The sequence below is a fragment of the Schistocerca nitens genome, chromosome 4, assembly GCF_023898315.1.
Source record: "Schistocerca nitens isolate TAMUIC-IGC-003100 chromosome 4, iqSchNite1.1, whole genome shotgun sequence".
Lineage (NCBI taxonomy): Eukaryota > Metazoa > Arthropoda > Insecta > Orthoptera > Acrididae > Schistocerca > Schistocerca nitens.
In genome coordinates, this window is record NC_064617.1 from 976591809 (window position 1) to 976603868 (window position 12060).

Sequence of the window (12060 nt, forward strand, 5' to 3'; positions counted from 1 at the left end):
TATATATGTGTGTGTGTGTGTGTGTGTGTGTGTGTTCGCATTAGTACTGATATATTAGGGTTTCCAAGAACACGAAAAAATTCCCCCTCCTCACTCGAAAAAGTTTCACATTAGTTCACAAATAAAAAGAAAAATATAACTTAACAACTGCATATTTACATTGTACGACAAAAAATTATCACTTGTAATTTATATGTAATTTACACACGTGGTGGTACATGAAGTTAGACACTGCAGTGTTTGTACCACTATCTGGTTTCTTTCGTTATCCACTTGCCAGTCTCTCTCTTTCCTTTGTCAAAGGAAACTTTACTGATGCGCGGGGCGTTTCCTTTGTTGTTCTGGAAGATGACGACCAAAATTTCTATCTACACTGGTGGCTGGTGTTGCTTCCAATGATCAAATGTCTGCTCACGCAGCTAACGAGTGTATGCTAACTTCGTTTTACAAATTCCACTAGAGATATCTTCTGCCCGGTAACATCCTTGTACAAAATAAAACCAATCATTCACAGCAGACTTTAAGAGAAAGTGAAAGAAAAGCTTCTTTGCCACATCATTGTTTTTCTTGCGAATGGGCAGTAGATGTGAAGCTGAATGACACAGTCTACACTAGTCTTGTCCACGTTAGATTACGATAATGTTTGGCTCTATTGTTCTTGTAAAATATTCTTTTGAACATACAGAATCTCTTTGGTGGTTGCCTGATGTTTTGCGGAGAGTCAATGTATAACACGTTATTTAGCCATTTGAGTCTGGAATATATGCTTGTTTTATTTTTTAAAAAAGGATAAAAACTAACTTACTTTGCTTTGAAGCTCGCTGGCAGGCCCTTTCTGTTCTTCACGAGAGTTCCCACAGGTAGTATCTTCTGATGTTCGTACAATGTGCAGTGCGGCCGAGCGGTTCTAGGCGCTTCAGTCTGGAACCGCGCGACCGCTTCGGTCGCAGGTTCGAATCCTGCCTCAGGCATGGATGTGTGTGATGTCCTTAGGTTTAAGTAGTTCTAAGTTCTTCGGGACTGATGACCTTAGATGTTAAGTCCCATAGTGCTCAGAGCCATTTGAACCATTTGAACCCACAATGTTTTCAGTAAAGGCACACCTGTAAATCGATTCCTGCTGCATCTAGCGGATAAAATATGAACTGCTACGGCTATCCAACAGTCGAAAGTTTCGTAGTACGTGGGGAAACACATTTCAGCGAATGGAAAAGCTGTGCCCGCACGGGATAAGGACGCCGTCTCCACAGCCAACACACGGGCGCCCATACGGCGTACGGGCAGTGTCGAAAGTGTGAACAGTCACTTGTAAACCATCTAAGGTCACGGTTACTCCAGTTTCTGCTCTATTCTGTCCCAAGCACAAAGTTCATCAACAAATAAAAGCAATATTTATGTTAATAAGTGTCAGCACATGATCGGCCAGCCGGAGTGGCCGTGCGGTTCTAGGCGCTACAGTCCGGAACCGAGCGACCGCTACGGTCGCAGGTTCGAATCCTGCCTCGGGCATCGATGTGTGTGATGTCCTTCCGTTAGTTAGCTTTAATTAGTTCTAAGTTCTAGGCGTCTGATGACCTCGGACGTTAAGTCACATAGTGCTCAGAGCCACTTTGAACCTGCACATGATCATGGGACTTTATCAGCTAGCTGGACTGCCCAGCACCTCGACACGCAGGTTGAGCTGACTCTTGCTGCCGACAGGTATGGCCGACGCCCCCAGCAGCTGCTGTGCCTGTCAGCCCACGTGGTCAGCAGGCTGCTGGTCGTCCTCGCTCCACACGTGTTGCCCCTCTTCATCCTGGCAGTATCCCTCGTGTCAGCTGCGGCTGGGCCTTTGACAGAATCTGTCTTGTCTGTTGGTAAGTGTTAAAAATATAGATTCAACTTTCACAACAATCTCAGCAACAAGCCAATGCAGTGGAATATTAAACCAGAATTGTAATATGTGAGGTCCGCCAGTTATGCAAAACACCGTTTTTTCTCAGTACCCAAACATGTTTCTGCACCACTGTGCCATCATCAGTGGGTTTCCGTTTTATTTATTCTGCAATGTGAACACGTTTACTAAATGATTACAAAATTATGTGGATATTTAGTTCAAACAATAGTTCATTTCTTTTTGTTAATACCTTGGTGTGCGTGATTTTTCAGGACCACTTGTGTATTATTTATTACAGGTTGCTTGTCATCTGCAACCAAACGATGTTGATGAGAAATTTTGTTTGGTTGCAGATGACAAGCTACCTGTAATAAATAATACACAAGTGGTCCTGAAAAATCATGCACACCAAGTGTAAAGGTGATTAGATTTGTAAATCAGACACTTAAAGTAGTAGATGAGTTTTGCTATTTGGGGAGCAAGATGATGGTCGAAGTAGAGAGGATATAAAATGTAGATTGGCGATGGCAAGGAAAGCCTTTTTGAAGAAGAGAAATTTGTTAACATCGACTATAGATTTAAGTATCAGTAAGTCGTTTCTGAAAGTATTTCTATGGAGTGTAGCTGTGTATGGAACTGAAACATGGACGATCACTAGTTTAGACAAGAAGAGAGTTGAAGCTTTCAAAATAATGTGCTGCACAAGGATGCTGAAGATTAGGTGGGTAGATCGTGTAACTAATGAGGAGGTACTGAATAGAATTGGGGAGAAGAGCAATTTGTGCTAGAACTTGACTAGAATAAGAGATCGGTTAATAGGACATGTTCTGATGCATCAAGGGATCACCAATTTAGTATTGGAAGGCAGCGTGGAGGGTAAAAATTGTAGAGGGAGACCAAGAGATGAATACACTAAGCAGATTCAGAAGGATGTAGCTTGAAGAAGTTACTTGGAGATTAAGAAGCTTGCGCAGGGTAGAGTAGCGTGGAGTGCTGCATCAAACCAGTCTCTGGACTGATAACAACATCAACAACACCACCATTCGTACTACAATGGAGTAGAAAAAGTGGCTTGGTTTAGCAAACACTGCTCGTTTACAGTTTTAGGCTTTCATTAAAAGTTATTTATTGTGGAACCATACATAGTGCTGTCCTGCAAGTGCACTATAGAATCTTCTCCGAAACATTTTTGAAGTGAAGTCTGTGTTATTTGATACATAATATTGAAAGCATTTGACGATGATTTCTCGTGTTTCAGGTTTGGAGCTGACTGATATCAAGCACCGCACTGCAGTCAACCGCTATGGGTGCTGCAGCACGGCCGTTGGAATGATGCTTGCTGGTCTGGTGTCTTGGGCGCTGCCCAATTGGAACTATTCCCTCTCGTTTGCTGCCCTCAGTTGTTTTATACTATTCTTCTTCTTCAGGTAATGTACGCAAAATAAACGATACATGGGGATGTGTAAAGATGCAATGAATATTAAAATTTTATGATTTTGAGATGAATGAACAAAGGACGACGAAAATGTACAGCTTGTGTTTAGTCAGCGTGTCTTGTGCAAGAACAGAAGTTCACCACAGATTATTTTTGAGCGAGAAGCATGTACAGTAGAAAGGTGTGATGCGAAGCACATAGCGAGCTACTTAGAGCTTTCGAGTGTCTCATATCACTGACCAGTCGAGTGGTCCGTTGTTGTGTGTGTGTGTGTGTGTGTGTGTCGTGGGACATTGCTCGCAATTAATCAAGTGCAGGGCCTGAAGATCTGTTGGTGTTCGGTATTCCCAGACTGCTCCTACGTACGTCATCAGCCTTATAATGAGAGTTACATACACGTACTAGCCATGCTGCCATTCAGTGTACTTTGGCAGTTGAGCATTGGGTAGGAGGAATTAGAAAAGTCTGACTTAAACTCTGGTTTCAATTTCCTCCAGTCCAACTTAACGCCAATGTAGCTAATTCTCACAGAAAAATGTTTGTGTAATGTGATTTATCTACACTGTTTATATATATATATATATATATATATATATATATATATATATATATACAGTGTAGATAAAAATCTACACTGTTTGTGCATATACATATATATATATATATATATATATATAGTGTAGATAAATCACATTACACAAACATTTTTCTGTGAGAATTAGCTACATTGGCGTTAAGTTGGACTGGAGGAAATTGAAACCAGAGTTTAAGTCAGACTTTTCTAATTCCTCCTACCCAATGCTCAACTGCCAAAGTACACTGAATGGCAGCATGGCTAGTACGTGTATGTAACTCTCATTATAAGGCTGATGACGTACGTAGGAGCAGTCTGGGAATACCGAACACCAACAGATCTTCAGGCCCTGCACTATATATATATATATATATATATGTGTGTGTGTGTGTGTGTGTGTGTGTGTGTGTGTGTGTGAGGGGACGGGGTGCGGTCTACTTGTAAACAGAATTAACTTCCACTTACTAAACTCACCATTTCTCCAACGAATGCCTGAGAGTTTTCAATCCTGTCTGTAAGCTGAAATGATGTTTGGTCATTTCCAGTACTGTACTAGGGTAGCTATGTCATTTGTGTGGATGGCTGCTATCACATTGTCGTGGAGGCTTAACGCGTGGAACTCCAGTATATTGCCATGAGGTGCTCCCTCCTGTTTACCATGTAGTGTTGATTGTTTACCCCAAATCTCTTGAAGCCCCTGTGAGTGAGTGACACACATGACCCTGTGCGGAATTCTAGCGAGCTTGCAAATGAAGCTGTTACGGCTAATACGTTCTGCGGTCAAGGAAAACAGTGCCTCTGGTTCTTTATTATTATTGTCGTGTGTTGTGCGGAGAAATTGTGTTGTGGCGAGGTGACTCTGGAATTGGAGTTTGTCTGGGCTCAGGTTACTGATGCAGTGCCAGTGAGAAGTTTCTGAATTATTTACTCAACAACACTACTGAAAGAGCTCAGCAGGATGATGAGCCTGTGATTTTGTGGGATGGAGTCGTCTTTCCCTGACTTACTGAACATCAGGACCTTGCCCAGTTTCCAACGTGCAAGGAAATACCAATGTTTGAGGATAGCATTCTTGTTGTTTGTAAAATATTGTAATGATGTACTTACGAGATGGGTTTGAATTCCATCTAGACCAGTTTCTATCCTAGGGTGGATCACTTGATAGTTACCATGATACGCCTTGTTTTACGATACCGTATGTTGGCGAACCTCGAACATCACATTTCTTGCACATATATTTGGCTACAGTATGTATAATCTTTCTTTGTTAGCAGATACTTACCGTGAATGATTTTTATTACAATTACGATAGTTTTACAGTTTGTAGGACGACGTAATAAAAAAGGCATTAGAGCAGTGTTTTCTTTTCGGTACTACAGCGTTGTGTTTTATAATTAATCCCAGAGATGTTATTCAACTTCAAAAAATGTATTAAATTGATAATTTGTAGTCTTTGATTTAGTCTGCTCTGATGTACAACCGTTTCCGTTCTTTAAATAAAATTTGTACTGTTTGAACCTTTTTCAATATTTTATGCTTCAGGTACTTCCACAATATGCAGACGATTAGCCCTAGCTCATGCTCTTTATCTCTTAACTTGTAAAAACACTCTTATTTCAATTTTTCAGTTTTACTTCTCTGAAAGACAAAAACTGGATGTTTGGTGAAATACGTTGTTCATATAATTTAACTTCTTCACGTTTGCAAGATAAAATATTTATTTTTAGATTTTGCAGTATTATAAACTCAGTAACAACGTTCTGCTTTCGTGATGCACGTTAAGCTTTTGGGACAAAATATAAACGGTAACTGAATACCGTAAAAGTTTATTGGATGAGGAATTCCGTTTTATGAAGACACCTTTGGAGTTTTGTTTTACCGAGACATGTTTCAACTTGTTTTGTGCTATCTTCAGTGGATTACTTTATCTTCTTTCTTACATGAAGCTATTGAATGTTAGTGCTGGTACACAATATACAACTTAGTATGGCGGCGAAAATACTGAACAAGTTCGAAAAATCGCAGAAAATTCCTGTGAAATGACAGAAGTGGTAGAAACCAGCATGTTACCATACCACAAACAAAGGGGACAAAAACATCAAAGCCATGACAAGTTGCAGATTGTGTAGCCGACTCACTGCTACCAACATTAACATTCAATAGCTTCATGCGAGAAAGGAAATAAAGCAATCCACTGAAGATACCACAAAAAGTGCTGAAACATGTCTGGGTAAAACAAAACTCAAAAGGTATCTTGCATTAGGAGGAATTCGTCATCCAACTTTCTTAGCAAGCACGGGAATAAGAAGAACTGCAACACCAAAAGGTGATCGTACAAGTTCAAGTCATACAACTTTTTCTTGCCTTTCTTTTTACATTTACATTAATAGTGGTCGAAAATTGTGTCTTCTAGCTGTCGCTGGTCTTCAGTAAAGGTGGTGGCTCTGGTCCCTGTCCTTTCCATATAAAACATAAGAATTTAACATTTTGTAATTATTCCACAAATTGTAATGGGTAAAAACCCTTTAATTGTAATTTGAAAGAAATATTTATCTTACAGACAGCAGTGTGACCGAAATGCAGTCGCACTATCTAGTCCATATGATTTCGAGAATCGTTTGTCTGATGTAGGCTTGAGGCGCCTAGGCAACAAGTGTGAAAGTTGTGTTTGATGGGTTAAAACTGCCCTGGAAGAATGTTCCGCCTGGTCCCGGAGGGTTGGGAATCTAGCGTCTCTTACTGGTTCACCGTCCCATCAGATTAAACGCAGTTTGGTGGGCGGTGTCCAACCCAGTGAGTGTCTGATTCGATTGTGGGCCTCAGTGAGTATGTGTTTGTTCCACACGTCAATTCCGACTGGGGCGTTTACCGATAAGGTTTCCAGTAGCAAAGGCATGCTGCGCTATGTTGAGTACTCTGCTTTTTATTGGCCCTGAGAGGTGCAGACTCCGATTTCTCGATTTCTCAAGTTCCGTTAGCTCTATTCCACTGTCTTGGTGGCCGTTTGTCGTTCGGTTCTGTCAATCTGTCTATCGGTACAACAGACAAAACATCCGATTATCTTAAACTGTCTGCGACGTTCTGGTAGCATATCAATCACTAGCGCGGTGTGTGTGTTCTTCTGATTGCTGAACATGATCGCTTCGAACCTATTATTATGCACACTGAGAAAAATTGTAGTAATTATCACACCAACAATCTGTCTATCATCACAGGACAAGACTCACATTTAACTTTAACAATTTTCATATGACATTTATAGATCATTTGTTAAATAATTCCTATTATACCTTAATGGGTTATTTAGACAACGTAGAACAATCGTTTGTAAAAATGTAACACATATTTATAATACAATACCCACTTCATTCTACAATATACTTTCTATAATACACATTCTTACTGGAAAATCTTACATGTAGATCTGTGTGGTAATAGTAATAATTTTTCTTCTTCCTCATAGTGAGGGGGGACAACCAACTGGTTTTAACAACCGATTGTCCAGTCTACAATTATTTGTTCAGTCGTTTTTTTTCAGTCAAATGAAACAACCAATAATTGAATGTAGTCTCTGCGACCATGTAAGCTTTATCACTGTTTTCACTCACTTTCAATGTCTGAGTTGTTTCACTTAATGTCAGGCAGCTGACTGACAAGTCTCTGATGGTTACATCAGCCATATTAATGTTTTCACTCAGTCTCTGCGTTTGAGAGATTTCATGCGCATACTCTTTCGGTCTTTTCGGTTATACATGAATCACAACTAATTTTGCCAACTTCTTTAGAGAAAAGTAATGTAATTTATCTCAAGGAAAGCTGAAAAAAGTATATTTCTTAAAATGAAGCATTTTTAAAATTTAAGTATTCATTTACTTAAATATGCATTTTTCGTCCTTCTGGTATTAAATATGGATGTTTGGTGGATTTTAATTGGTTAATGATTGGTGCTACAAGATAAATTTATGTTGAACTAAATGAACAATCACTTTTTTTATTTAAATTTACTGAAACTCTATTTCCTCTGGTTTGCACCAATCAGCAATCATCCTATTTTGGTACATGCTGAGGTGACATGAACATAAAACATATAATGTCAATTGTTGGAAGCTTTTTTTGCGAGAAGTATTTGTTAATTTTCTTTGTATTTCTTTAATTAATATAGATTCAGACTATGAATCATCTTTGCAGAGACTTTAAATCTCACTGAGTCTGCCTTGAGGATCATTTTCTAATCAGTCATAAGGTTTATTCCATCCTCACACCACTGAGCATTTCGGAATTCTGAAACCAAACACAGAGTTCACTATTAAGAAAATGCCTCTTCATAAACATGGATGAAGAGCCAAACTAATAGTTAGTGAATGCACTCAATAAAAATCAGATGTCGGGACGACAACAACGGTGACGACAAGTGATAACAGAGTTGAGTCAACAATAAGGGTTAAATAGTGGCATAACAATGGAATGTTCACACTCAAAATGGAATGCATTGTTTTCCAACAACCAACTGAATCGATTCCTTTGATTCAGTTGTTCCCATCACTACTTCCTCATCTGAATATACATTTTATTGCTCAGGAATATCTACTCAGTTTTTCAGAGTTACAAAGATTCAAAGATTGAAGTGCATAGGAATAACGAAAGTTGTAAGGTGAATTGGAATATATATATATATATATATATATATATATATATATATATATATATATATATGTGTGTGTGTGTGTGTGTGTGTGTGTGTGTGTGTGTGTGTCATAATGGAATATTCGTTTCCCTATTAAGTTTAATTTGTTTCGAGTATGAACATACTAAAATACTAAAGAATATTGTGCACTATCGATAAATTATTGTTAAGCTCGAAATGTAACCATTTAAATGTCCGAATGTATAAGTAAAGTTTTCATTGTGTCTTTTCTTTGTATTAAGCTGACAGCTCTAATATTGTTGTAAAGCTGATAAGTGGACCAATATTCTACTACAACTACAACTACTACTGTGATTAGTACTTACAGGAGACTTGTATTTTTTTGGTGACAGTTGGTTCCCCGAGTCTCCACGCTGGCTGGCGTGCAGGGGTCGCGAGCAGGAGGCGCTGGCTGTTCTGCGGCGCATAGCAGCCACCAATGGCTCCACGGTGCCTCCGTTCGCCTTGCAGGTGATCCAGACCGTGGGCAAGAGCAAGACAGACAGGAGGGGCTTCCTCGGCATCTTCTCCAGCTTTAACCTCGTCAGGAACACAACACTCCTCATTGTTGCCAGGTGAATTTTCCAACTCGTCTTTGTTCTACTAGAACCTAGCAGCTTATGGGTGGTACACATTCTCTGCAGCCTCTTTAAACTTCTAGTTCAAGGGGAAGGCAAAGGTGTCACGAAACTTGTGAAACCTTCCTAATGTCCTTCCAGTCTATTCGGGACCAAAAATGACCAAAATTATGTTTTGTCACCAGGTGACAACTTCTGACTACAGTGCTGCATGTCTGATGTTTTCTCCAGTATTGTGGCGTTCGTGGAGTTACCAATGCACAAGCAATCTGCACTTTATTTATTGACTGATGCCTCCATACAGCAATACAGTCAGCAATGCCATGGTGTGGCCACTGTCACATAGGCAGTGTGTGAAGGTGGAACGCAGAAAGCAGCACAACAGCAGCTGACAGCGCTGTATGTGATGTGTCAGCTTATGACGTATCTATACTATACTGTGCATGTAAGGTTTCTATCGTGTCCACCCATTCGTCTAATACAGGGTGCCTAGGAAGCTGTTTTCTCGGATACCTAGACATCAACTCAAGCAAATCTTATTAATGGAGTTTACTACAGTAAATTAAATTGACAGTACTTAACTTTACCTTTGTCACAAAGAGGTGCCGCAAGCAATTGGCGACACGTATATATATCGAAGGACATTGATTATTTGCAACTCCCAAGCAAGCAATTTGTGTAGATCACAAGTCACGGCTAATCGTTTGGATCACAGCCCGTCTTCTAGTGAGTCTGTGGCTATGCAGAGTGGCGCTTATACTCTCTTCATGTAGGGGCTGCTCCTGTCACTGTGTCATCCTAGTGAGCGTGCTATGGCTGATGTCGTCTCACAGTCCTCTCTGCTGTATCATTCTAGACTGACGTGCTGGTGCTTGATGTTACACTCGATCAGTTTTAATTCTGACATACGCATATAAGATTCCACTGTTGGTGGAAACGAGGTATGAAATTCGATGATTAATGCTTAGCGATTGAGTACAGACAGGTACAATCTGATTGCTATTGCAAGAGTATTTATTACTATGTAAACAATGATCGAAATGTAAAAAAATGGTAATAAATAAAAACACCTTTGTAGTTAGCCATAACTTTAAATCCTATAATATGGTTTGAATGAATTTAAATTGCAGAATAAAACGGTCGCCAGCTCCAAAAATGAGCAAAATTTTAGTAAATGAGTGTAACGTCATTCAAATCACCTGAATATTCTGTGTCGAAGACAAAACATCAACTTGACAAAATCTACCCATGCTAGCTGACATGTGAAAAACAAGTGTGACATGAACACAAAAGATGTCAATTGGGAATGCAATGGTGTTAGTTACCATAGTGGTCACCAATAACAATCAATGACTAGTAAAATTTTACGAAAACTGTGCTATGTTTGTAAACATTCCCTTTTTGAACTCACTGTTATTGACTTGTGGATAATAGCCTAACAGTTTAGAATAATCTGACTGTGTGTAACTGATAAAGGCTGATCAGTTAATATTTGAATGGGAGTTGTTTTGTATCAACTCTAACAAAGTTAATTAGGATGTCAGGCAGCAATAATTGTTACAAACTTTGTTCTTAAGGTTCCATTATTTTGTCTAAACAGCACGAATAACGCAGTTACTCCCTTCATCTGACAAAATAATAGTAGTTTACTCATCACAGGCCGCCTATTAATATCGTCACACGCCAATATGCATTTTGTAGCACTGACTGTGCAATCCTCACTGCAATCCAAATCGTTGGTACCCGGTGCAGTTATTTGTGTAATCACGGTACACAAATGAACACTTAAACATACCAACACGTCACTCAGTTAATGCCATTTCTGTATTTGCTGGAGGTCACGCTCACGGTGTTGGGTGACACACACAGCCATTAAACAATGGTAAATGCGGTCGGCCGTCCTGCCGAAATCCGCCCTGCTCGTTTTGCAGGCAACAACTTACTGTTTCAGAGTCTCAACACTGACTACTTTCTGGTGCATTCGGCTCTCGACTATGAATAGTACCTACTGTTCTTCATACGTAAGGGGCAGTTGACCCATTACATCCCCACCTCCCCCCCCCCAAATGCCAAATGGACCTCTTTGAAACTGGAGATAGAAAAGAACATAGAGTTAACAGTGATAGAAAGTGAATTAATATATACATTCAAGAACAATGAAATTTACAAACTGAATGGTAAATCCTCTGACTCCGGTTGTAAACTGCCCCTACAAAACAGATTACAGCTCAATTACAAACTATACGAATGACACAACTAAAAATTGTAATTTGTTGAAACAATACTATCACATATAGATTATAACAAAACGCCTCACTACCATAATTTATTAACTATACAACGCTGCATGTCTATTGAATCATATTGTAACAAAACTATTTTCATTTTGGTTCATCTCTGTGAGGTTTGCTGTGCAGAATACAACGAAAATCCTACTATATTAGCATCACACACCACAGGAAACAACTATCTCTAATTAGACTAATACCTACTTAATACAAATGCAGATAAATGACAATAATTTCATCTCTACTCACAAATGTATATATAAATCTATCGTTAGTGTGGTCATCACAAGATAAATCTCTAAAGAAATGTCTTTCTCATTTGTTACAAATTGTGTTTCCTGCTTTTGAGCGTCTGTTATTCCCACAGTTCATAGAATGCTCCATATCTATGTCATATTAATACACTCTACAATATTCTAAACACTAATACTTCTCACACTACAAAGGATAACTATGTCTCAGTTCTTACATGCAATTCATCCCTTAAATATGGTTAAGTCTTTTGTCATCATGAAAACCCATAATCCAGAATAGAAACAAATATAGTAAATAAAAAGACAACTGACACTTGAACACCAGTTCTCAAGATCTTTATTCTCCAAACACACATAATAACCAAAAT

The 12060-nt window shown here is 39.1% G+C and overlaps 1 protein-coding gene across 1 annotated transcript in view; it reads left to right on the forward strand.

Moving 5' to 3' along the window:
• The window catches only part of LOC126252737 (solute carrier family 22 member 7-like), a 90733-nt gene that overhangs the window by 43352 nt on the left and 35321 nt on the right, over positions 1-12060 (forward strand). The window contains exons 4-6 of the mRNA XM_049953640.1: positions 1702-1859; positions 3138-3306; positions 8926-9147. Of these exons, the coding sequence (XP_049809597.1) occupies positions 1702-1859; positions 3138-3306; positions 8926-9147 (549 nt within the window). The remainder of the gene's footprint in view (positions 1-1701; positions 1860-3137; positions 3307-8925; positions 9148-12060) is intronic.